Source organism: Cyprinodon tularosa, unplaced genomic scaffold, assembly GCF_016077235.1.
Source record: "Cyprinodon tularosa strain WSP-4 unplaced genomic scaffold, ASM1607723v1 ctg794, whole genome shotgun sequence".
In the NCBI taxonomy this organism is placed as follows: Eukaryota; Metazoa; Chordata; class Actinopteri; order Cyprinodontiformes; family Cyprinodontidae; genus Cyprinodon; species Cyprinodon tularosa.
Window position 1 is genome coordinate 418,993 of NW_024039556.1, and position 27,663 is coordinate 446,655.

Genomic DNA, 27,663 nt, shown 5'->3' on the forward strand with positions numbered 1-27,663 from the left:
TTCAATATCCTAGAATTCCTCTTAAAGCCATTGATAAAGAGAATGGCTTGTGTTGATCACAGGTCATTTCAGGCCAGTTTCTGACCGAACGGAGGGTGGGTGTGTATGTGGAGGTGGAAATGTTTGGACTTCCCGCAGACACCAGGAGAAAAGCTCTGAAGACCAAAACCTCCCAGAACAACAACGCCATCAATCCGGTGTGGGACGAGGAACCCATCGTCTTTAAGAAGGTAAGGGATGGCCGAAGGAAGACAGAGTAAAATCCAACTCTTCCTTCAGACGGATGACTTCTCCTGTCCTGCAGGTGATTCTTCCAACTCTCGCCTCACTGAGAATTGCAGCATTTGAGGAAGGAGGAAAGTTCATTGGCCATCGAATTATTCCAGTTTCTGCCATCAGACCAGGTCTGTAGTCGCTCATTTGTGTTTAAGTGCCATTGACCCCTTAATCCCAGAAAGGCATTGAGGAATATTTTTCAGGTGGAACCACTATTTTAAATGTCACCATGTCTGATTTATAGGTGATTAAACAAAGAAAAAAATGAAAAATATTTAGCCTGGCCAATGTTTTCCAAAATAACGAGCGCAAAACACCATGAAACCCCATTTGAAACTCTGGTTAAACCCTCAGATTTTATAGATCCACATCTTTCAATAGGACGAGCAAATCTGGACTGAATAAGTTGAAGCATGTTTATTCCACAAAGGTTTTAGTGGGCAGTGTGGCCAAAAATGCATTTTTCCACTCATAAAAGGGAATCTGGTCTGACAAATATGCTGATTTACATTATTGGAGACCTTCTGCATAAGATGAAGCCTTTGCTCCTAAGATTTTTTCATTGAAATAACGCATGCCGGTTACATCACCTGAAATACTCACACAATTACCTCCGACCGCTAAAAATGAATACCTGCTGTTGCATTATTCCTGCAGAGTCACACATGCCAGTTGGAGTTTTAACTCTCATGTTATTTGTTTACACAGCTATAAAACAATAAGTATTTGTGAAAAAATAATATTGAAACATATTTTAGAACATTTAAAGTCCCATTTGAAATGTGTGTGGATGAAACACCATGTGACTGAGTTTTGGCCATTTCTATAAACACATTAAAATGAGCAGGTGTCAGTTGGGCCCAGCACCGGGCATAAGGGGTTAAGGATCTAGATCTATCATTGTCTACTGACTTAAAATATGCAACACAAACAACTGATCAGAGCATAAAGCTGCAGCAGAGATTTTCTCCTAGAGCTAAAGAAATGGTTCAATGCATTCAGTTTTTTTTTCTCTACAATCTCACAGACAGACTTGGCATATTATTCAGACACTGACTGCCTTCCTGAAAACATCTTGGCTCCCACTGGTTTTAGAATCCCACACATTCATTTTTGATAAATGAAGGCTTTTAATTAAAAGAAGTAGAGGTGTTTATTCTTCTTGTTGTTATTAGACTCAATCACAGCAGATTCTGCAGCGAACCTTTCCTGCTGGGTTTATATGTTTAAAAACCTGATTTACTTTATTTTCTGAGGGATATCTAAACCTGAAATCATAAATTTATTTAGAATAGTTCTTTAATCTTAAACTGTTGAGGAGCTGAGTGAAACCTCTATCTTTTTTTCTATTTATATGAATTTGATTTAAAATTTTGCTCTATTATTGTTACAAGCAAGAAACACTGAAATTCAAAACAAACAAAAAAAATGCAATATAAAAATCAAACTTTCAAAAATTTCTGAATCAGAAAAAAATTGTGAATTTGGTGTATTCTTGATATTTTTTATTTCAAGCTTATTTTTTTATGTTTTTAATGTTATTCTTTTTCTAACTTATTTTTTCAGTCTTTTTAGATATTTTCAATTTATTTTTTTTCATATTTCTTTTCTACATTGAATTCTATGCCTTTCATACGATTCATAATTGCATTTTTCAGCTCGCATTAATGCCTGCTTGGCAACAATCGGTTTTAGCCAGTGACAGTGAGAAATGAAGCAGCAGCAGACCCAAATTAGAAATCACAAAGACTTATACTTTAAGCTATTATTCCTCCTTTTTTAAAGAAGAGATTGTGGATTCTGATAAAAACAGATGATATAGTATGTACATCCTCTTTTGCTGCCGTATTTATTTCGGTTCAGCTGTTGGCTCAGCAGCTCTTTCTTAAATCACAGCTAAAGCCGGCCAAACACTGTGGAACTCATGATGTATGAGAATTTTTGCCGACTTTCAACCTGATGGTAACCTGACTCCGCCTGAAACCTTCAGTTGTAGTAATTTTGGGAAGGGGCGAAAATACTGGTTAGCTGATTGGCCTATGTTGGTGATAGACGGGCCAAATAAACCAATCAGATCAACGAAGCATATGACGTACTAACAGAGTGACGATGAAGAAGAGCCAATTGGTAGATCAAGCTCTTGCCGAAACCAATCGGGAGAAGAGCAAAAACATCTTTTCCTCTGAGAAAAGCCTACAGAGCAGTGTTTTGCTCTTCTTTCAGTGAAGAAATACTCTGTAATTCCGATAAAACTTGCTCGATAGCCACGCTAACGCTAGTTTCAACGGCTGAAGCCGCCATGTTCTTTAGACTGAACTGTCGCGCTTCTCGTTGCGTCAAACCTCAACCCGCCTCAAAGCCAACGCTGATTGGATGTTCATTTGGTGAACGGCTCCAAATTTTCTTTAACGGAGAGTCTCCAGACTGATTAGCGAGCGAAATCTTGAAAGCTCGCGAGATCAGGATGGTCTCAAGAGGCTAGCCTGATGGTGCTTCATGTCGTGTCTCACGACCACCTCCCGATCAGGAATCGTGAGGTCAGGAGTCATTGGACAAATCGCTGAGTGCGCAAACAAGCGTGAGTGAAATTGAGTTCTTTCGGTAAAATTGACAGACCGTAGTAGCTACGTTTGCTCAGCCATGTCTTTCTCCAAATACGTCGTTGCCTTTTCTTTTTAGGGCTTTCAGCACAAAATTGCGCAAATTGCCAGGGCAGCGCGTTTCACTCTAGTGAGCTTCATATTCCTCTTCTACTGGTTTGGCTTCTGGATAAACGAGTCCGAGTAGCACCATCTCACTGCAGAGCTGAGTCCCACGTGGTTTTCAGACGTACAGTGTGAGCAGGTAGATCGCATCAGAGCGTCAAGTCACAGTGTGAGAACAAACATCGTGAGCTGTTAACTTTTAAACCCTGAGGTTTCGTTGTACATTTTGAGCTGTCGCTACGGCCAGCGACAAAAAAAGCGCAGTGTATGCCGGGCTTAAGTGTCCTTCCTTAAACCATAATACTGCAACCTAATTGGCCGACCTGTTTTCACTTGTTCCTCAGTCAAAGGGCAACTTTGTTGCCCACTTTGCAACTTTGTTGCTATGTCAAACAACCTCTATAGGGAGTTTTCTTTCTTTTTTTTAAGTCACTAGCAACAACTCTAGCTACATTTTTTCTGTTTTTCTGGAGACATCTGCAGGAGCATGAAAGAACCGATCAATGTGAGTCTTCAGCGAGCACGGATGCAACCAATGAGTGGCGAGTGCTGCTGCAAGATCCTCCCTCTTCCATAGCACTGGCAGGCTGTCATGCTTGGCAGCAAACCGTGCCTGCAGACAAAGAGAGATGAGCAACTCTTTCTCTAATGAAATTAGGTCACATTTATACACTGACCTCCCCTAAAGGAGGGTGTAAATATACAGCGTAATATTTTTATCTGTTGCGCTAAAAGAGATCCCTTCCTTCCTACTCTGCCTCATTCACTGTTTGTCCTTTTCCTCACTGTCTTCAATTGAATTTGACAAAATAAGAAGTATGATTTATGTAGTTTTTTTTTTCAGGTAAAATATAACTTAAAGCTGAAAGTTATTTTATAGAGTTCTGAGTTTTTTTATTTAATTTCAAGCGTATTTAGAGTGAGCTTTATCGCTTTCTGCCTGGTTTATGTTATGTTAGAATTCAGATCACATTGTTTCTCAAAGAGCCTCTTTGGATAGTTTTTCTCTTTGACTTTTGAACCTAACCAGGTTATCTTTGATATTCGAATCTTAAACATGTAGTAAATATTTTGTTTAACATTTCCTCCGCAGGTTATCGTTACATCGGCTTGAGGAATGAGAAGAATCAGTCTCTGATTTTACCTGCTGTATTTGTCTACATTGAAGTTAAAGACTACGTCCCAGATACATTTGCAGGTAAATTCTGAGACACAAAATGATCCATTCTTTCTTTATTAAAACTTAGTTTTAGAGATTTCTGTTAATGAGCAATTTGATTTGATTTTGGAAGATTTCTTGGTTTTAAATTCAAATTCATCATCTTATTTTTATTATGTTTAAAACGAATCTTGGTCAGGTTTCCTCAAATAATGTTCCAGTTTCACTGAAAACAGAGAGATTGTTGGAAGAAGTTGCTTCAGGGAACTTTTTTTGACTTTGCTCGTTACTCATCACAGCATTCTTGACCATTTCTTCTACAAACCTCTTATAACAACATTTCTGGAGCTTTACATCTAAACGATAATGATTAGATTTGTTGATAGTGATGAATCAGATGTGTACTTCATGGCTCCTTAGAGCCCCCTGCAGGACATTACATTTTTAGAAGAAAGATGTGATCATGAGTCTAGTTTGTTTTAATATCCAAAGACCTTGAATTTGCCTCATCAGCTTATTTTTTTATTTATTAATTTAATTTTTTCCCTTCAGATGTGATCGAGGCTCTGTCCAACCCGATTAGATACGTTAACCTCTTGGAGCAGAGAGCGAAACAGCTGGCTGCTCTGACCCTGGAGGACGGTGAGGAGGAGGCACAGACTGAGGTGGGCTTCTTCCTTCCTTTTTAGATTAATTGACCTTTTTTGGTTAAATTTATGCAACATAAACATGTTGGCCCAAATATGTTGTAAGTTTCATATTAACTTTAAAACTGCTTTTTTTTATGCACAAAAAAAGAAACGTAAATTCTTAAAAATGTATAAATCATTTTTTATATATTTCACTAATTGCCATTTTTTACTGCACAATGCATGTTGGATTGATGATTTGGTTTGCTATATGTCATTCACCCAGAATGCATTGCAGCGTAAACAACATGGTGACAGCATTTTATTTAAGTTTATCAAACCTAAATGTACCGAAGAGGATTAGGGCCAATGAAAAAGTAAAAAAATTAGCTGATTTTTAAATTTTATTTCAGTATAATATGAGAAAAAAGTCAGAATTCTGACTTTTTTTTCCATATATAACTTTCTTTTATTTCTTCAGTGGTCCTAATCCTCTTCCGTATAAACGGCTAACTGTACTTTCTCTATTGTATATACATGTAAAATAAGTATTTCTCAAATGAAATCTAATGTTAAAACTTATCCTGGGTTCCTTTAAGCTTAAAATTGATGACAACCTTTTTTCAATGACTTCCAGGATGACACAGAAACTGGAACAGAGCGTAAGAACGACCTGAAACCAGCTCCTCTGGAAAACGGACTCAGTCCCAGCTCCGGTCCGGTGGGTCACACTCCTGTGGCTACTACGCCAAAAGCCTCTGCAGCCAATCAGCAAGCGACTACAACAGGTGGGAAAAAAACAACCTATCAACAAGCTATAAGATTATAGTCGGATTGTTTCATTAGTGATAAAAAGAACTGGTTTTGATGCCCGATTTCCTTGCTTCTCTTTGATGCTTCATTTCCGAACTTTAGAAGCAGCGAAACCAACAGCAAAGACTGAAGATCTAGTTTTAAGTGTTTTGATAGGTGAGTTTTTAACATTTCAAACTCTTCATCTATTAAGTATAATTAATCCATGAAATCCATCTTTGCAGTCAGGAAAAAATGACCCTAATAGATTGTGCTTGCTATTTTGTTGCACCTAAATATTTCATCATGTTATCATTTAATTGTTTTAGAAAAAACATAAACTGAGTAAATACAAAATTCAGTTTTCATATTATTAATTTGCTTATTAAGCAAAAATAAAGAAACCTGACTGAGCTGAGCTGAAATCCACCAAGGCCTGTTCACTCCTAACCTGTTTGAAATCATCCAGTGAGCGGAAACATAGACATCTGAAAACCCTGAAGATGAAAACCTGAACTAATCATTTTAAAAACAGGACAACATCTATCCTACATGGAGATGATGCTCCCATTTCAGAGAGATGGTTTGAAAAAGGTGAAGGAAGACAGCACAAAAAAAATAAATAAACCAACGCTAAGCCGAGGTGGTTTTCGCAAAGACCTGGCTTTTCAACCCATGATATTACAGGATTCACACTAAATAATAGACCCTACAGACCCAGAGGAGGGATGTATATGAAACTATTCAATTCAGTTCAGTTTATTTATATAGCACCAATTCACAACCAGTGGTGTAAAAAGTACACACATGTGTTACTTAAGTAGATGTATAGATACTGCAGTTTAAAAACACTCTGGTAAAAGTTGAAGTATCAACTTGACCTCTTTACTCAAGTAAAAGTGAAAAAGTATGTGCTCCAAAAACAACTTAAAGTATAAAAGTAACCTTTAAAAAAAAACAGCCAGATGCCACTATATGAATTGAAAGCTCAATTATTCGACTATTTTGAAAAATTCTTTGAGATAGGTCCAAGGATGAGGGAGGTCTTGTTGGTCTCCATCTCCAGATACGCTCTCGCCTGTGTCCGACCTTTCAGACATTTCAACATCTTTTTCTGAATCCCACATTGTAGCATGGCATAGACAATTCACGTTAGCAGTTTGAAGAACACCTGCTTGCTTCTGATGATTTCCTTTAGCTAACCAATGAGTGTTTGCGTTCTATGACTCATCCAATTACACTAGTTTTCACTAGATGTGGATGGAGCCAATGATCTGCATTGGATGGAGCACATGACGGGAAATAAATATTTATAAACATTAAACCAAAAAAAAAAATCAGTGGGGTTCGAATAAAGACAATCATCAATAGAGACATTTTTAATGATGTGTTACTTTAAACAGAATTTAACACTGAAATAAAATGACGTATTTATGCATTCATGTGACATTGAATAAAAAAAAAAACAGAAATTGCCAAAAATTGCATCCCGTGCTAACTCAGAGGAGCTGACACTTGTAAGACTGTATTCCTTTATATCCATCAGTAGTTAAAGGACAAGGGTCAGCAAATTCAAATTCTGCCTGTAAAACAATGACAGCATAATTGTTGCTGTACGATCTGAAGCCTCATTTGGAGCTTCTAAACAGGCTTTTGAAAAACTTTGCTTATTTGCTGCTGTAATATTATAGATTTTTTAGAATAAAAATAAAAAAAAAACAGAAATACAATTATAGAGCATTCAGTAATGTAAGAAAGCCCGTAATGTTTCTGAATAAATACATTATTGTATGAGTTAAGTTCTGTTCTGTTTATGTCTCTTTCCCTGTAAGTATGAAATGTCCCATGCTCCTGAATGCACCATAGCTATCTGACACTCGTGAATGCATCACACTGGTCTGTGAACGCTGTGCTGCGCGTTTGATTCTCCCCTTCAGACAAAGCTGTGCAGTTTCCAAACTCACGTCGCATCACTGTTTATTATTGTGTGTGAATAACAAGATACTACGACAAATAAATCAGCCGTACCTCTGACAAAATCTTTGGATTTCATGTTGTTCATAACACCCGTACTTTTGCAAATGAATCTAACAAATAACCACAATTTATTCCCATGAGAGGAATATTTGTACAGAGCTAGGCGCGGATGCATTTTTCGGCATAACACCGGACAGCGGACTGCTGGAGTCCCTATGTCCTCCAGCAGTCTAAGCCTATAGCAGCATAACTATAGAGATAGTTCATAATGGAGGATGAACCTTCATGGAATTTAAAACAGCAGATCCAGTCAGGTCACCTGAGAGTCAAACCGACCCATTTCAGAAAACTATTTCTGCTTAGCTTTATCAAATCACACTTAGATGTGAATTAAGTTTTAGTTTGATTTTGTTTGATCATCACAAAAGCAAATATATTGTGTCATCCCGAATTGAATGAGACAATTTCTGCAATGATAGATTGCTTTAAAAAATGCATTATTCTGCTGATCTATTGACAGATATCCCAGCATGCACCTTAGATGCCCTCCAGCAGTCCAAAGTTTACCAAAAGGAGCAGAGACGTCAGTTTAAGGAGCTGAAGGAGCTGGTCAGGAGACACCAGAAGAAAACTGCAGAGCTCCTCCGAGAGTTTAGCAACAAGTATAAGAAGACGGCAAGACAGTGCAGCAAGAGCAGGTGAAAAAAGCATCTCATAAAGGAAAGTTATATAACAGCTAGTCACTTTCAAGGGTTATATAAAAAATGAGCACTGCAGAAATGTTTCACTAAGGAGCAATGAGCAATAAATGATCATTTTAGATAGAAAAAAACCCAAAAAATGGTATAAAGGACTAGAGATGCCGCTTTAGATGGAAAAGTTGGTGCGGAACTGGTGACCAATGACATTTTAACATAATTTACGAGGTCCAACAATAAAAATGGCCACGCCCACCGAGCGTAGTTGATGTCATCATCCAAAGTTTTACCGACATTTCTAAGGGCGAAGAGGCACCTTCCTCTTCACTAACAGCATCTTAACCAGCTGGGATGTAGGGGCAGAGTCATCATCGATGTTAGGCATTAGGCATTAGCTGAACTGTTGGCTAATGTTGATTCATGAGGACATTTTTTATTAGAAAATAAAAATGTTTGTACGGTGGCCCTGAAGTGCAAACTGCAACTACAAATCTAAAAGCGCAACTACATTAAGAAAATCAAAACTACATAAAGCAAAGCGCAACTACATTAAGAAAAACACAATTACATTAACCTACCGGAAAAGGTAGGTAGCAGTGGGAAACATGAGACATCGCTGATTGGACGACGGCGCCGTTTGACCCTTGAACCGGAAGTTGCGTCATCTGAACAGTCCAGCTTCTTTTAAGTGTACGCAAACTACCGTAACTGCAATTTGGTGATTAGTCTTGAGCATATCCAGTATCACCTCGTACGTATGTCCTGATTCAAAATATTCCTGGATAACGGCAGCTATGTTTGGGGCGCCGACAATATCCATGTTTTCAAAAGCCGCAGCAGGCAGAATGACTTCCGGTTCAGGGGTCAAACGGCGCCGTCGTCCAATCAGCGATGTCTCATGTTTCCCACTGGTACCTACCTTTTCCGGTAGGTTAATGTAATCTTGTTTTCCTTAATGTAGTTGCACTTTGCTTTATGTAGTTTTGTTTTTCTTAATGTAGTTGCGCTTTTAGATTTGTAGTTGCAGTTTGCACTTCAGGGCCACCGTATGTTTGACTAGCTCAATTTATATTAACTACTAACTTCAGCTTGTAGAACCACAATTGACGCCCACATGCTCTGCACTTATAGAAACAGATGTTATAAGGATTTATTCATAAAACATACAACTCACTATGGAGTGAATTTTGGTCCATTATTGCTGCTGCTAAAGTACATGTTTCTTATGGAAATAAAAAGAAAAACATTTCTTAAATTGAAATCTAAAAAAAAACAAATGCAATCCAGAAATGAAACTTTTGGAGGGTAACCTTTTAACCGCTTATCATATTTTTTCATATCTATTTTAATATTTTATGTTATAAAGGGTTAATACTTAAAAAATATAGTTTTACAGATTTTATTATTTCTTTTTCTTTTCAAATTTGTTTTAGTTTGAATTTTACAAATTCCCTTGTTTTTCAAGAACCTTTTAGAGATCACATTCTCTTTACTGAAGGACAAATACTAATGTTCAATGTTGATCTGTAATGATTTTGCTAATATCCATGCACACCACAGATCCGTAAAATGCAATTTGAAAAGAATGCAATTTATTTAATTCAGTTTAAAAAGGAGAAATTTGGAAAAATAATGAAAACATAAAATTTACAAAAAGACTTTTGTTTTAAATATATATGTATTTGAGAATATAAAATCTGTAAAAACGTATTTTGAAAAAATTACTTTTAAATTTTTAAAATATGAAAAATACATTTGGGAAAAAAAATGAAAAAAGTTTCTCCCAAAACCCTTTCAGAATGAAAACATTTTTCAAAGTTTGATTTCTGGATTGTATTTTTTTTTTTTTTTTTTTATTCACAAAGATGTTCTTTGTTTGCAAGAATAAAGGTACAATATTAACTCCATATGTATGCTTGCTCTTAATTTGGGCATTAGATGAATTGCTAATGGTATTTGCGTACATTTGCCCTTAAAATAAGATAATGAAGTTATTTTTTCTTATTTTTTTATTCTAACAGCAAATTGTCTTATCTGCTCAAATCATCAAGATCATCATCTGTTAGACTGATGTCAAACTAATTGGTAATTGGCCTTAAAGAACCTGAATCTGTCAATCTGCAAGGCCAAATTTATATTGCCTTCCATGCTATGTTCAACCTTGGTTTGTCATATAAAAAGAAAGGAAATTCCCTGAAGTCTGATACACTATATTGCCAAAAGTATTTGCTCACCCATCCAAATTATTGGAATCAGGTGTTCCAATCACTTCCATGGCCACAGGTGTATAAATTCAAGCACCTAGGCATGCAGACTGTTTTTACAAACATTTGTGAAAGAATGGGTCGCTCTCAGGAGCTCAGTGAATTCCAGCGTGGAACTGTGATAGGATGCCACCTGTGCAACAAATCCAGTCGTGAAATTTCCTCGCTCCTAAATATTCCACAGTCAACTGTCAGCTGTATTATAAGAAAATGGAAGTGTTTGGGAACGACAGCAACTCAGCCACGAAGTGGTAGGCCACGTAAACTGACGGAGCGGGGTCAGCGGATGCTGACGCGCATAGTGCGAAGAGGTCGCCAACTTTCTGCAGAGTCAATCATTACAGAACTTCAAACTTCATGTGGCCTTCAGATTAGCTCAAGAACAGTGCGCAGAGAGCTTCATGGAATGGGTTTCCATGGTCGAGCAGCTGCATCCAAGCCATACATCACCAAGTGCAATGCAAAGCGTCGGATGCGGTGGTGTAAAGCACGCCGCCACTGGACTCTAGAGCAGTGGAGACGCGTTCTCTGGAGTGACGAATCGCGCTTCTCCATCTGGCAATCTGATGGACGGGTCTGGGTTTGGCGGTTGCCAGGAGAACGGTACTTGTCTGACTGCATTGTGCCAAGTGTAAAGTTTGGTGGAGGGGGGATTATGGTGTGGGGTTGTTTTTCAGGAGCTGGGCTTGGCCCCTTAGTTCCAGTGAAAGGAACTCTGAATGCTTCAGCATACCAAGACATTTTGGACAATTCCATGCTCCCAACTTTGTGGGAACAGTTTGGAGCTGGCCCCTTCCTCTTCCAACATGACTGTGCACCAGTGCACAAAGCAAGGTCCATAAAGACATGGATGACAGAGTCTGGTGTGGATGAACTTGACTGGCCTGCACAGAGTCCTGACCTCAACCCGATAGAACACCTTTGGGATGAATTAGAGCGGAGACTGAGAGCCAGGCCTTCTCGTCCAACATCAGTGTGCGACCTCACAAATGCGCTTCTGGAAGAATGGTCAAAAATTCCCATAAACACACTCCTAAACCTTGTGGACAGCCTTCCCAGAAGAGTTGAAGCTGTTCTAGCTGCAAAGGGTGGACCGACGTCATATTGAACCCTATGGATTAGGAACGGGATGTCACTTAAGCTCATATGTGAGTCAAGGCAGGTGAGCAAATACTTTTGGCAATATAGTGTATGTTATATATAGACTAGCCGCTGTAGCTACAGGTTTTAGGTTAATATGATGATGCCTTGGTGTTTGTCAGGGGTTCGTCTTCAGAGGGCGAGAAAGACGAGCGTCTCCAGCAGCTGAAAGATGAGCAACAGCAGCAGCTCTTGGCTCTGAGGCAGGAGCAGTACTACAGCCAGAAGTATCTGCAGAGAGAACACATTAAGATGGTAAAGTTTGACACTATAGACATCCGAACAGAGCGGAGTGTTTAACTGATGCATGTTTCTGTGACAGAGAATCTCTGTTTCCTCCAGCTTACAGAGCGACTGACCAGTCTGGCCGAGGAGAGCCACAATTCCCAGATGAAGAAGCTCAAAGATATCTGTGACAAGTAAGGATATATACCCAGGTGGAAACAACTTTTGGTAACCATCATTTAATGATAGAAAAACCTACACTGGTCACAGAATTAACTTGAATCTGAAAAAGTTATGATAAATAAGAATTGTATGAAAATCACCAAATAATAGATGTTTGATGGTTTAGATCTGGCATCTGCATCCTCCAAAGGCCAGATTCTTCGTACGATTAAAGTCATAGCCTGTTCCGATTAGACGACTCCTCGTTATGCAGCCGACAAATGCAGCCTTCTTTTTACCGTTCTGAAGGACAGCTCGGCTGTATCCTCTGTATCCCATGATTCATTGCGAGTCCAAGCAAGCCGATGTTCTGTCAGAACAGCGTAGGCTGTCAGCAGGGCCGGCGATTGCTATAGGCGAGCTAGGCAATTGCCTAGGGCGACAAATGTGTTGGGGGCGCCCTCTATACTTAGCGTCGCCCTTAGGCTTACTTCCCATTAATCATAGAATTAGAAAAAAAAGCGAATTAAACCGGTTATGAAGCGTCCGTCAGTTTGACTTAAGCTTACGTATATATAAATAGCAAAATATGAACAAATAAATATACCACCGTTTTTTTATTTATTTTTTCACATTTAAGAGAAAATCGGAAAATATTCTGATCTCTTTTCAAGCGCCCTCCAACCCGGAAGTCGTGGCGTCAATCACTGCAGCATGTACACCAATATTTTGGAATGAAATTGTAAGCAAACAGATATTAAAAGTAAAACAAGTGAATTCTGACACTTAACTTTGCTCGCGACTCGAGGATGGCTGAACGGAAAAGACTCCCCTCTCCTCCTCCAGCTGCTGCCGCAGTCGGCCCGTCTTAATCATCCACTCAGAGTACCACTGGTAAGCGCACACAGACTTTGTAGCTTGTCCGGTCAGTTAAAAATATTAATTGTGAAATCCGTCTTGTAATCGGAAGCATACAAGCTAGTTAGCTTGAAAAGTAAATAAAGTTTCAGACGTGCTGCGTGATGATGTGTTCAGATTGGCTCAGTAAAATGACAATTAGGTTATCATGATGCGTTCAAGTGTAACGTAAAGAAAACGGGAAATTTTGTTTTTGGCGAAAAACATGAGTAATACAGTTGTATATGCTCTATATATAATTAAACTACTGATGCCAACATTTATTAAAAATTACATTTAATTTAAAATACATTATTTATTTGTTAAATATTTTCCTAATCACTAAAAACATGATGAAAAGTGACAGTAGACAATACATTAACCAACAATTGTGAAAATATATTCTAGTTAGTTTTATGTCATTTCCAAGTGGCCTATTACATTAGCCATGTTTATTGAAGGCTAGAAACGTTTTTGTTATGCTCACTTGTTAAGCAATAGAAGCAATACCAGTTCTGTTAATAAAATTTTGTTGCATCGTCTTTCCACCAAATAACAGAAAAGTATCGATAGTGGTATCGATAAAGACTCGGATCGATAAGGAGTATCGATAAAGGTATCGATATCAATAAATATTAACGATCCCCATCCCTAATGTTGACATTTTTTTCTCAGAATTATGTGCTATATTATTAGCTTGAGAATGGGTAGAAGATACTAATATAAATAAAATATTTTGTAGTGATTATCTGCATTGAGTATTCAAAAGGGATGTACAAATAATCATCAAAATATATGAAGTTATGGCTGTTCATCATAGAATATGTGAACAAAAAAAAAACAACAACTTCAAACTTTTAATTTTGTAATGGTATTCATAAAAGCACTTTTGTTTGTAGAGGGTTAATCCTTTCTTTAATCACTAATCAATGTCAGAAATCAGGGTAAATATACCTGATATATTTTATTTAGAGGAAAATTTTGTTTATCTCATTTCTATTTATGTTCAAATGATTTAATTGAACTGGAAAAGAAAAATTAATTTAATGTTTATCAATTACTTTTTTATGTAGTCCTTGGTTGAAGAATTTCTTAAATTTATTATTTTTTATTGTTATTTGGTAATTTCTGAAATTGATTTATTTAATATTTGTTTAATGTGTGTTAAATTTGTTAATTGTCTGAAATAAATTCATTCAATGATTCAATCCAGTTTTTTAGTTATACTTTACCTAAGTGTCCTTACAGATGGTTAAAAGTGTTTTTGCACAGTCCTAACTTTGAGTGTGTAATAAATTATTTAAAATAAGAGGTACTGAAACCTATTCTGGTATTTGTCTATGCATCACTCCATGCTAAGTTACAGTTTTTTCTGAATGCTTAAACACAACCTTGATTCTTATAGCACAATTTCTAAAACTATTAATACTTATAGCAAATCCACTCACTGAGTTCACAAAACTATAAGAACAAACACTGCTTTGCACTCAATTTGCAATTTTGTAACACACACTTTGCACAACTGTAGGCACAATTCACCGCACAGCACTCTTTGTGGAACTGTAAACACAACTCAATGAAGCACTAAACAGATGCTGAAAACAGTATTCGTATTTCGCACGGCAAAAGTGAGCGGGGGGGTGGGGGGGTGGGGGTGGGGGGGGGGCGCAAAACTCAATCTCCCCTAGGGCAACCAAAGGGCTAGAACCGGCCCTGGCTGTCAGATCGGCATACATTGTTCTAATATCATACATGCACACGCACAACAGAGAATTATTCCCACATTGAATTTTAGCAGCAGTTTAACGACCAGCAAAAACATGTTTATTTTAACTTTTAAAGAAGAAAATCAGCTTTGATTATACTGTTATTTGGTGGATGTAGAAATGTCCAGACGAGATTGAAGTTTCTAGGATGTTGAGAGAAGAAGACTCTTTAGCTAAAACCATATTAGTCTATATTAATTTAAAATAATTTACTTTAGTAGTAAAAAATGTGCTGGAAATTAAATCTGGTTACAGTTTTTTTCATATTAAAAATCATAGAAAACATTGGCTGTGGTTTTTATTGTGACCTGGAATGAATTCAGGTTAGATAAAAACGAATCGTATGCCGATCTGACAGCGTTTGCTGTTCTGACAGAACACCGACTGCTCCGTGCTCAGGAGAGAAAAGGAAATGCTGCCAAACAGTGGTGAATATTGGAAGTGCAGTTTAATATGATACAAGTATGTGAATAGTTCTGTCTGACATTAATGAAAATAGTTGTTTTAAAGGTTATTGAGTCAGATAAAGTATGTGGAGGGTAATGTTTGGTTTACTGAAAGTTTTATCAGCCCTCTGCAAATGGGTTTGTTCTCTGCTCAAAAATGTATTCATTAAACTTTTCTCTATATATGTACTTCTCATGTGCTGGAAAAACGTCATCAGCCATAAGCCCTGCTACTGTTCCAATTCACAAGAACAGCAGACCAAGTTCTCGGATGTTGTTCTCGCCCCTCCCTCTTTACCCAGCATGCATCAGGGCAGACTTGTCAGGTCTTGAGATTGACAGCTGTCCCAGAATGCACTGGGGCAGCAGCAGCTTCAAATGGAGCGCTCACAGAGCTCAGAGTATGAAGTTAAAAGTTCTCTTTTCTGTTGCTGTTGTTTAAGATCATTTAAAGTGAAAACATTATACTTTAAGTGTCCCATTTAAATGGCCCATTAACTGATTTAATGCGTAATTTGAAAACAAAATTCCGAAGTTGAGAGGACCGCAGCAACCAGCAGACCTCTGAGGGTAACAGCAGCCAGGTCTAATCCTAGCCCGTCTGCAGCAGCCCTCTCTCTGCATCGCCATGTGTGAAGGACCGCTGGCTCTGATGACGAGTTTTTATGTTTTATTTGGCAAAACGTTCAATTGATTTGTGTTTATCTGACTGTGTTCATTATCATTCCCCCACTAAATGAAAAAAGTCATAATTTATTATTATCTAGAGACTATTAATAAGAGGAGGTGAAATGCAGCTCCAGACAAGGCGAGCGTGTGGTGATATCAGTACGCTTCTGTTCCAATTGACCCAGATTTATGCTGCGTGCTCGCGTTCTCACCAAGTACACACTTTCCTGTGTTCTCCTCAAGAACTTACTTGGCGAGGACATGAGTCTGTACTCGCATTCTTGTGAATTGATAAGCAGCCATTGTTTGCCTGCTTTGTGTGTCAACTGCCACGGTTGCTAGGCAACAGCGCGTATGGACAGCGAAAGCCGGAAAACGCTCGACCTGTTTGAACCCATAGCCAAAGCTCTTCCGTTCTCCTTATTTTCCCTGACCTGGAAGGATCCAGTCCAGGTAGACTGGGTCCTTGGAGGATGCAGCCTCTAAAATCGAACATAGCTATTGCTTTTCAACCATGCTTTAACAGAAGACCTTTAAAAGATAAACTCATAAAATCAGGCCTGGAAAAAATGATGGTACCCCTAGAAAAGATGGAAAATAATGCGACCATAGGGACATCAAGATGTGTTCACAAATTAGTGTCACAGGTGTCTACAATCGTTTAATCAGTCAATGGGTCTATAATTAGTCACGGTGATGTTCGGTGACATGGTGTCTACCACACTCAACATGGACCAGAGGAAGAGAGGGAGAGTTGACTCAGGAAATGAGAAAGAAATTTATAGACCAGCATGTTAAAAGTAGAGGCTTTGCGTTTCATAAAACAGGAGAGATGGACCCAGTATTCAGGGTAAGACAGCCAGTAGGACAGTTCAAAACGTTTATTAGAACAAAAACATGAACAAATGGAAACTAAAGTGGAGCTGCAAGGATCTGCGGCTCGCGGATGCTGCAGGAGGAGGGGCGGGGGACTTCCCAATCTTTGACACTCTGTGGGAGAAACACTGGTAAGTGACCACGATCATCTGACAGAAGATGATGATCTCAGTGAGTCACTTACCTGGTTTAACAGTTCAGTCCATCACCCTTGAAGGGGGTGCTATCCAGCAGATGGGCTGACAGCTGACGTGGCACGCGTCACCCAGAGTATCGCCGGTGCTGCAGCTCCGGAGGACTAGCTGGAAGCCGATCCGGGCCAGGGATGCAGAACAGGCAGGAACAGACAGATGAAACAGGATCCAGGCTCCCTGGCGGGTTCAGAGTCCAACAGAGTCCAGAAGCGTGACCAGGCAGACACGCACAGGAACAGACAGGATCAGGTGCTCAGTGGGAGAGGGTAGCAGAGACAGGACGTGGAACCCGAACTTGATGCAGGACCTTTAAACTGATCTCCTCCTTGGAGCCAGGCTTACTGGAATAAAAACTGATCCTTCCCGCGTTTAGAGCCAAAAACCCAAAGGACTCATTAGGGGAGGAACAGTGGACAATTAGGAGACGAGACAAACACAAAACCCTCTTTCCACTGGCCGCCTGGATCCAGGACATGAACCTTGGAATAAACAGAACTAAACAGAAAACAACATTTAATGATCTGGCCATGATAGCTGGGATTGAGCCCAATATAAGGGAAACTGGCAGATGGATGAGATAAGTGATAATTAGGAGGTGGAAAGAATGAATCAGGTGAACGGTATGAGTAATTAAGAGCAGTTATCAGAGCAGATCATGACAATGAGACCATCTCCACGCAGCCTGATGTTCCTGTGACTAAAGTTGCTCATATTATTCAACAATTTAAGATCCAGTATACTGTAGCTGTGTCGACATGGCCGCAGGAGGAAAATTAATGCCAAGTTAAAGAGATCCTGGAAAAACTTCTAAAGAGATTGAAGGGGAACTTCAAGCTCCAGGAACATCAGTGTCAGATCACATCATCTGTCGTTGTTTGAGCCAAAAGTGAACTTAATGGAAGTTCTAAAAAAATTTCCAAGTTTGAAGATGCTTCACTTTTCCATCCAAGAAGCTTTTTCAATTCAAAATGTCAGAAATAGCGTTGAGTTCCACGCCTTATAGAGTGGACCAAAAACAAAGCCTTGTTTTGGCTTAGAAAACTGGCATGTTTTCAAATGGAAAATGAAAAAATACATATTTGAAACTTTGAAAAAAAGTTTTTTTCAAAGTGAAATAAAAGGTTTTGAGAGTGATGTTGCTGTTTTTTATTACTAAGTTTTATTTCTTGAGGTATTTATTTTACAGATTCTATATTTTCAGATTTTTTTTTTTTCAAAAAATATTGTACAGATTATACATTAACTTTTTTATAAATTGGATTCTTTTCAAACGTTATTTTACAGGTCACATTCTCTTTACTTCAAGCACAATACAAACACTTGCTCTTAATGCACACAAAAGGTTGCTGATGTCTTGCAGACTGACACAAATGCATGATGGTTCCTCACTCCATATGTGCAAAAGAAATCCATTTGTAAACCTCAGTCTGAAAAATAGGAATTTGAATGAAAAAGAAGGAACATGTAAAGGAATAAAAAAATAATAATTTGAAAGATTTTAATGGAAAAAAATACTTTTTTTAATTTTACAAATTTCCATTTACAGAAGGTGTTGATTGCTTGCAACAACAATGGAACAACATTTATGCCATAAACTTAACCTCAAGATTAAGTGCATCACCAAGTGGAGTAGTTGGTGCTGCACTTAGGTTTAGAAAACCAGAGAAATCCACCTTATGAACCAAGCTTTGAGTTTACTCTGCAGGACTTCACTATCAGCTCAAATGTTTCTGCTGCAGGGAGAAGAAGGAGCTAAAGAGGCAGATGGATCGACGGAGAACTGAGAAGATCAACCAAGCCAAGACCAAAGAGAAACATCTGGCTGAGGAGTACGATCTATACAGACACACGAGGAAAAATAATATTTTTCTCCTCTTTCTAAAGCATAGATCTCTATGTTTAACTGTGCAGCAGTGGAATTAACAGCTTTCTGTGTCTTAGGGAGAAGAATGAGATCAACAAGTCTTACGTCAATGAGGTTGTGCAAAATATCAAGCGGGTGAGGAGCCTGCCTTCCAGGAACTTAGTATGAACTATTTTAGCTATTGAACATGACTGAGTGGATGTGAAAATAATGTTCTTTGTCCTCAGCTTGAGGAAACTCAAACCAAACGTCAAGATCAGCTGGTGGAGCAACACAATGACCTGCTGCAGGAGATCCAAGACCAGAAACCAAAGGTAAGTAACCGATCTATCTTCAAGCATCACACGACAACCACGATCACCAAGACTTCTGTAATGCGGTTTTTGCTGGCTTTAGTTATTAACACAGACGTGACAGTGACTTCTGCTGCTTTCTAACATCCACACTTGCACCAAGCCAGCCAGACACCCACTCACACGTACTCACCACATCAGCAGGGTTGCCAGATGTCACTGACAACGTTTTCCAGACCGAAAAGTGAACCAAGTCTATTTGCATGTTTTCTAAAGGCTTTGTTGGGCTACTGTATAAAGCCTTAAACTTAACGCTATTCCTGTGATTTTGAATCAAAAAAGCTTCCTGGATGGGAAGCGAAACGTCTGCACGCTGCAAAAAAATTGAAATCTCTATAAGTTATTTTTTATTAAAATAAGTGAACTTTTTCTTGAGTCGAGGAGGTCAGTGAGACACTTTGCCAACAGAACTAGACAATTTATTTTTAAAATAAGAAAAATCAACTGCAGTCTCTTATTTCAGGTGCATATCATCTAATTATCTTTTTTTAAGAATAAAAAACTAATTCTGTGGGCAAATAATTTTGTTTACCTACCTAAGATAAGTTACCCAAGTTAAGGCTAAGTTACTTAAGTTAAGGCTAAATACACTTCATTTAAGAAATGTTTACTTATTTCTAGATGGTTTTTGCATTGCAAACTGGGAAACAAAGTCCAGTGGATTGTTTTTTCAATTTTTTTGGAACACCATTAAAGTGTATATATTACAAATGTTGGAAATAATTTACAACCTTTATCTACATATTAGACCATTTTTTGTACTGTTCCTCTTCAGTACTCCACTCACTCCTTAAAGTCATTTTGGCTTAAACACATATATAAATGTACTCTTTATCAGACCATATTGTCCCAAAATTTAGAAAATGTATGTATTTAAAAAGATCCTGTCTTAAAATCTGTGTTTTTTCATTATCTTATCCAGGCCAGCTAGTTATACGTCAGCCTGAACACCTAAATTCAGCCAATCATATATCAACGGTCATCTGTCGATCACATTTTTTCGGTCATACCATCTTGATTCATATGTCGCAACGGTTGAAATCAGAATCATTTCCTTTCCCATTGAGTTCCGTCCCAGTGTTCACGGGGATGGACGTCTGTGTCTTCAGCAGGCGTAGAGCTAACAGAACTGGCAGCGTTGCGAGGCAAGGGCTCAAACATGTACGGCTGTAAGCCTTCTACACCAAACCAAGTGTCAAGGTTTGGTAGTGGTTTAGAGGAGCCAAATGCAGAGGCAGAGCGGCTGAGGTGAATACTTGTAGTTTTAATGATGAAAATGGTTAACAAAGGCAGGAATCCAAAAATCGAACTTAAAAAGTAACAGACCAGAACCATGGAGACGTCAAAGGAAAACAAGTACAAGGAGCCAGGGAGAGACGAGGTGAGACGACAACAGCGATGACAGGACCAGCAACAACAAGGAACCAACAAAGAGTGAGAGCAGAGGGAGAGCATATATAGCTCACAAACAGAGGGCTAATGAGCTGAAAAGGAGCAGGTGTGAGAGGAGACAACGAGGGAGCCAAGGGGAAAGGAACACACACACACAGACGGGCAACAGAAAAACATGACAACTAACAATAAATCTAGAAATTACAACAAAAAGGAATTAAACCAATAAAACTAGGAAACATAGAGCAAAGTAAAGCACAATATAACCAAAACCATGACACCAAGCTTCTGCCGCCCTGGCCTCCTCTTCCACAACATCTTCGTCCCCGCTTTCCTACTCTAAATAAAAAATGGATGACGGAGGAGACTCATCCACGACCTCCGACACTAAACTCTCCTCCTCTTGCATGTTTCCTCTGTCCATAGCGTTCCTTGACAGTGTCTTAAATCGTTTCTAAGTCACCAATTTAGTGCTACTTGGTCCCAATGGAATTTCCCATTGGGAACCTACTAGCACTAAGTTGCTAACTGGTTAGCAAGATGCTTCAGACAAACCGGCCACAACCAAACTTGCCAATCAATCACTGCCAGGCCAATTCAGTGACTTAGACAGATTTATTTTTTCCTTTTGTAAACACAAGAGTAGACAAAAATAAATTTCGTTTAGAACAGCTCTCTAGACAATTTCATTTTTGAAATTGCAGCCCTTATAAGGTAAGCAGCAGTTGTTGTTGAGCTGCTACTACTGCCTCCAGCTCCTGAAGCACTTGCTTCTCCTGGCTCAGGGTAGGAAGAGGACGATGATGACAATGCTGTGACGGTGGTAGCCCCCTGGGTTGAAGAGGCTGACATGGTTAAAGCAGCACAATCCATTGCCCTACTAGCATAGGAGATATGGTAGATCTTTATTAGTTTCAACTTGGAAAAGCTCAGATATTGCTCTGGTGGCAGGTGTTTTTGTCCATAATATTTGTCCAGAAAATTTGCCAGTGTTGTTTTGGTAACATTTTACATTCCACCTTCTGCTGTTGCCAACACTGTGTGTGATGTCATTGACTGTTGTGTCTAAGTTGCAGACACAACAGCAATATGAATTGCAGCAATAAAAAATACAAATGTAAATGGTTCTTCAGTTGCAGGCAGCCGTGGAGGCAGAGTTCCAGGAGAAGTTCCAGCGTTTACCCGGTGAAATCCAAGACTTCCTGCAGGACAGGAAGCTGGAGGGCAGAGGTCACAGCAAGTCCCGCCCATCAACTCCTCACGAAACTCTTTCAGAGGAGGATTGAAAAGAAAAAGAAAAGAAAGGAGGAGAGGGAGGAATGATTCAGATAATGAAATTCTGAACAGAGGGCGGAGCCTTGCTGATGAAGTAAATATTTATAAAGACTGTTATTAATTGTCTTTTTAATGAAACAAAAACAACTTTGAAAGATTTTTAAATTATTTAAAGCATGCATTGTGTTGTACTTCCAAATTTAATCAAATGTTATTCAGTTTTATGTTCAAACAACAATCTCACAACTTACTGCATGATCGATCTATCTATCTCTCTATCTATATCATCTATCTCTATCTATATCATCTCTCTATCTATATCATCTATCTCTATCTATATCATCTATCTATCTACATCATCTATCTATCTCCCTGTATCTATCTATCTATCTCTATCTATCTATCTATCTATCTATCTATCTATCTATCTATCTATCTATCTATCTATCTATCTATCTATCTATCTATCTATATCATCTATCTATCTATCTCTATCTATCTATATCATCTATCTATCTATCTATCTCTATCTATCTATATCATCTATCTATCTCTATCTATCTATCTATCTATCTATCTGAACTGCTACTTTCATTAAATGTTATTATTTAAACAGTATTTTTATGGAGTAATTTTTTTTTTCATTATTCTTACAAGCAAAGAACATGTTTTGTTAATGGAAATTGAAAAAAAAACTGAGATTGAATCTGTTTTTATGTTTGATATATTTTTCTTTTTTTTTAGTCTTATAATTGCATTCCTTTGTTTAACAGATCACATTTCTAACTTTTCTTTACTTGTTGCAGCTAATGTCCAGCAGACCGATAGAAAAGCAACTTCACTCCTCACTTGAGAGGAAAGCCCACCTCTAGAAGTGAAGGGCACTGTAAAACATATCCTATTAAAAAATGCAATTTTGAGAAAATGAAAGTTGAAAATAAAAAATACAAAAAAATTAGAAAAGATCATTAGAAAAAAAAATGTAAACACAAAATTACGAGGGGAAAAAATACTTGAAAAATAGAATCACCAACTTTATTCTGAAAAGCTTTTTTTTTATTAGAAAAGTTAATCAAAGTTTCATTACTGGATGACAATTTTATTTTATTTATTTATTTTGCTAAATTTCCATTTAAAAAACATGTTCATTGCTTAAAACAGTAATGGAGCAGAAGCCATTGTGTTCATATTTGTATTTGTAACCCACACCTACACAGCCTGATGTTTCCATGCAATGCTAAAGGGTTTGAAACAGAGGAAGCAAGTCATAGCATATTGTATGTCATAATTAGGAAATATAAAGAAATTATTTTGAGATAAACAGTCATATTATTGAAAGTCATAAAGTTTTAATTTCAACGTCAAAGTTACTTCAACCATGTACGCAATGGACCGTAAAGGTGTATTTTAACTTAATGAATAAATGGAAAGGCATCAGCAATGTCCTTCCAGAAGCAATTGCTGCAGCGCATTAATCCATGAAAGCTTCTTAGGCTGTTTGCAAACATAGTAAAGTCTGCCACTCTATGGTGTATATACAAAAGAGGATTTAAAAAAAAAATTTTTTTTTGTCCTTCCCGGCAGATTTAACATAAACTCGGATTATGCAACGTTTGGGGAAATTGCAAAAAAAAAAAATAAATATAAAAAATGTATAACTAACATCTGTATTACAGAACAGATGTAACAAGAGAGTTAAAATTAAAAAATCTTCCATTTAAAGGAGAAGTCTGGTCAGCAATGAATAATCAATGGATCTTTATTTATACCTAAAACTAATATGTTCCGAGTGCTGCTTGCAGTGCATAGCATCAGAGATTGAACGAACAGATACTGCAGAATGGAATAATTGAGATAGAATGAAACAGATAATGAAAAGGGGTCCCCATGTCCTCCAACAGTCTAAGTTTATAGATTCTATATAATCCAACATCATCCCAATATATAGCTGAAGTTAAATCCCTTGAGAGAAAAAAACTTGTTCAATTAAAATTAAAATTACAGTCTCGCCGTCTGCTTGACCAATTTGACCCTTCCTAAAGATAAAAGTTTTTTTTAAAGAGGCATTGCCAGGTTATTTACACACCTGGATATTATGAGATGTCACCGATCATTGAGTTAGAGCAGAAATGATATTAATAAAAAATATTCTCTTGTGAAATCCTTCACCCCCCTTGAACTTTTTGACATATTGCCACATTTCATGCTTCAAACATTAAGATATAAACTAATGCTTTGTGAAGAATAAACAAGGAGGACACAATCATGAAGTGGAACAAAATTATGTTAAATTTAAATCTTTTTTAACAAATAAAAAGCTAAAGCGTGGGGCGGTAAAATGAATGTGCTCCTTTATTTCCAGTGCAGCAATCTCCTCCAGAGGTTCAGTGAGGATCTCTGAATGATCCAATGTTGTCCACCTCTGTATAATCCATATAAATGCTTCTGCACTGTGATCGACTCAGAGCTCTGTTTAAAGCGCAGAGAGCACCATGAAGAACAAGGAACACATCCGGCAGCTCGGAGAGACTGTAGAGGAGACGTTTAAAGCTGGATTTGGATCCAAAAAGATTATGTTTGGCATAAAAGCAACACAGCACATCACCCAGAACATTCCATCCCCACTGTCAAACATGGTGGTGGCAGCATCATGGTTTGGGCCTGCTTTTAGTCAGCAGGAACAGGAAAGACGGATGGAGCTAAACACAGGAGCATTCTGTATTAAGGTCTACATGGGCCGGGTCCTTAGGAAGGCAACATTGCCATACATGTATTTCTGGTACAGACTGACTGAGCGGGCAGTGCCCTCTGCTGTATGACCAAGGGTACTACCCACAAGTCACGCATCAATTATACCTGTGTGACATTTGGAGCACAAGTGAAAAGGAAGGTGTAATTTGTAAAGTTGAATTTCTGACTCACAGCTGCAGATTCATGTAGTTACATTCACTGGTCTTCCCAGAACACTATTTGTGAAATTGTAGTCAAGAAATAAAAGAGGTGTAGCTTTTTTTTTGTAGTTGTGACACATAATCCATGGTCTGTCATCTCCTCCACTCAGTCAGTTTATAAAGATCAGGAACACACCGACTGTGAGGCGAGGGACAACACAGGAGACTGTGTTGTCAAAGAGCTTTTGCAGCTCAGGAGTGAAACTCTTTCCCTCAACATCAGAGAACATTTAACATTCACTCTTTTCAAAAAGCATCTCAAAAACTGGCTCATAACACATATTAACAAACCAAGCTGCCACTTGGGTCTATATATATATATGTGTGTATACTGGTCAAAAAAATCAAAGGAACACTTTGAAAACACATCAGATCTCAATGGGGCAAATAATCATGCTGTTTATTTCTACTGACATGGACTGGGTGATGTGTTAGGAACCAAAGGATGCCACATCATTTGATGGAAATGAAAATTATCAACCAACAGAGGGCTGAATTCAAAGACACCCCAAAAATTACAGTGAAATGATGCAGCAGGCTAGTCCATTTTGCTGAAATTTCATTGCAGCAACTCAAAATGGTATTCAGTCATTTGTATGGCCTCCATGTGAGTGTATGTTTGCCTGACAACGTTGGGCTATGCTCCTAATGAGACGATGGATAGCGTCCTGGGTATCTCCTCCCAGATCTGGACCAGGGCTTCACTGAGCTCCTGGACAGTCTGAGGTGCGTCGGATGGATATAAAACATAATGTCCCAGAGTTGTTCTATTGGATTTAGGTCAGGCCAGCGTGGGGGCCAATCAATGGTATCAATTCCTTCATCCTCCAGGAACTGCCTGCATACTCTCGCCACATGAGGCCGGGCATTGTCGTGCACCAGGAGGAACCCAGGACCCACTGCATCAGCGTAGGGTCTGACGATGGGTGCAAGGATTTCCCGATACCTAATGACAGTCAGGGTGCCGTTGTCTAGTATAGGTCTGTGCGTCCCTTCATGGATATGCCTCCCCAGATCATTACTGAGCCACCACCAAACCGGTGATGCTGAACGATGTTACAGGCAGCATAACGTTCTCCATGGCTTCTCCAGACCCTTTCACGTCTGTCACATGTGCTCAGGGTGAACCTGCTCTCATCTGTGAAAAGCACAGGGCGCCAGTGGCCGACTTGCCAATTCCAGTGTTCTGTGGCAAATGCCAATCGAGCTCCACGGTGCCGGGCAGTGAGCACAGGGCCCACTAGAGGACGTCAGACCACACTCGTGAAGTCTGTTTCTGATTGTTTGGTCAGAGACATTCACACCAGTGGCATGCTGCAGGTCATTTTGTAGGGCTCTGGCAGTGCTCCTCCTGCTCCTCCTTGCACAAAGGAGCAGATAGCGGTTCTGCTGATGGGTTGTAGACCTTCTACGGTCCTGTCCAGCTCTCCTGGAGTAACTGCCTGTCTCCTGGAATCTCCTCTATGCTCTTGAGATTTTGCTGGGAGACACAGCAAACCTTCTGGCAGTGACACGTATTGATGCGCCATCCTGGAGGAGTTGGACTGCCTGTGCAACCTCTGTAGGGTCCAGGTAGCGCCATGCTAACAGTAGTGACAGTAGCCAAATGCAAAACAGGTCAAAAAGAGTCAGAAAAGATGAGGAGGGGAAAAAATGTCCGTGGCCTCCACCTGTAAAACCATTCCTGTTTTGATGGTCGTCTCGTTGTTGCCCCTCTAGTGCACCTGTTGTTAATTTCATAAACACCAAAGCAGCTCAAACTGACTAACAACCCCCTCTGTTACTTACCTGACCAAATCAATATCCCAGAAGTTTAATTAACTTGATGCTATACTCTGATTACAAAGTGTTTTCATATTTGTATTTTCCATTGTAATATTCTTACTGTTGTGTTTTTCAGGTAGACAATTTTAAGATCTGTCCAGGGACAACAGATAAAAAATAGCTTTTTGGTTAATTCTGGTGCATTTGCAGGAATGCTTAGTAACGTACACTGTCCCTGTCAAATTAATAAATAAATATACAAAGAAAAACTAACATTACAAAAAAGCAAACTTACAATGCACAAATACTTTTGCAACACGTGTGAACCATTCGGAGCATAACTAAGAATGTAAGAGATTTTTGATGTGCAACTTGTAGAACACAGATTGTGAATTTCTTTTTAAATTCTCCAATTACAAAACTTATGATTTATTGATTAATCTCTGCAACTTCAAATTCACACTTACAATGCACAAATAGTTTTGATGACGGCGGGGGATTTCAGGCCGATGTCGCCCATTGCATTTTTTTTTAAGTGGGGGAGTGTGTGATATATGGAAGAGCCGCTGAAAAAATAAAAAGTTAACTGATTTTTAAATTTTATTTCAGTTTAATATGCGATTCTGAGAAAAATGTCAGAATTATTAGATTAAAGTCAGAATCCTACCTTTTTTCCCATATTAAACTGAAATAATACTTAAAAATCAGTTAACTTTTCCACTATTAGCCTACTGTGGTGAAGTTCTGTGATTGAATATTACAGAAGTTGACAATAAAAAGCCTTATAATAAATATGAATTAATATTGTTTAAAAAAAACAGTAAACAATGTAAATGCAATGAGAAAATTGTCGGAAATATAATTTCAGGTTGAATTGTTTGTATTAAAGGAAACTGCTAGTGAGCCTTTCCTGTGATTAATTGTTTGTGCCTCACTGATCACTAGTGATGGTAATGGGTCCAGGATCAGAGCTGTTTTGGACCGACTGACCTCTAAACTGTGTTTATAACAGGATCTGCCAAAATAAAAATCTGTTATCTTTGATGGTTTATCATCAAATGAATGAAGACATATGGAGCAGCCTGAAGGCAAAAGGTTTCAGCCCAGTGGAGCCATTTTGATCTGATTTCAAATCGGCTCCTAATTTGCTGGTTTTACTGTTGTTATTTAAAATAAATAAATTCTAATC

The 27,663-nt window shown here is 38.4% G+C and overlaps 1 protein-coding gene across 1 annotated transcript in view; it reads left to right on the plus strand.

Moving 5' to 3' along the window:
- Positions 1 to 21,773, plus strand: part of LOC119773964 (1-phosphatidylinositol 4,5-bisphosphate phosphodiesterase beta-1) — a 75,604-nt gene extending 53,831 nt beyond the window's left edge. Inside the window, exons 20-32 of the mRNA XM_038271205.1 lie at positions 63 to 230; positions 305 to 404; positions 4,075 to 4,179; positions 4,693 to 4,805; positions 5,407 to 5,557; positions 5,685 to 5,738; positions 8,059 to 8,236; positions 11,763 to 11,895; positions 11,983 to 12,059; positions 18,615 to 18,704; positions 18,817 to 18,874; positions 18,967 to 19,053; positions 21,618 to 21,773. Coding sequence (XP_038127133.1) covers positions 63 to 230; positions 305 to 404; positions 4,075 to 4,179; positions 4,693 to 4,805; positions 5,407 to 5,557; positions 5,685 to 5,738; positions 8,059 to 8,236; positions 11,763 to 11,895; positions 11,983 to 12,059; positions 18,615 to 18,704; positions 18,817 to 18,874; positions 18,967 to 19,053; positions 21,618 to 21,770 — 1,467 coding nt within the window. The 3' untranslated portion in view covers positions 21,771 to 21,773. The remainder of the gene's footprint in view (positions 1 to 62; positions 231 to 304; positions 405 to 4,074; positions 4,180 to 4,692; positions 4,806 to 5,406; positions 5,558 to 5,684; positions 5,739 to 8,058; positions 8,237 to 11,762; positions 11,896 to 11,982; positions 12,060 to 18,614; positions 18,705 to 18,816; positions 18,875 to 18,966; positions 19,054 to 21,617) is intronic.
- The last annotated feature ends 5,890 nt before the right edge of the window (positions 21,774 to 27,663 follow it).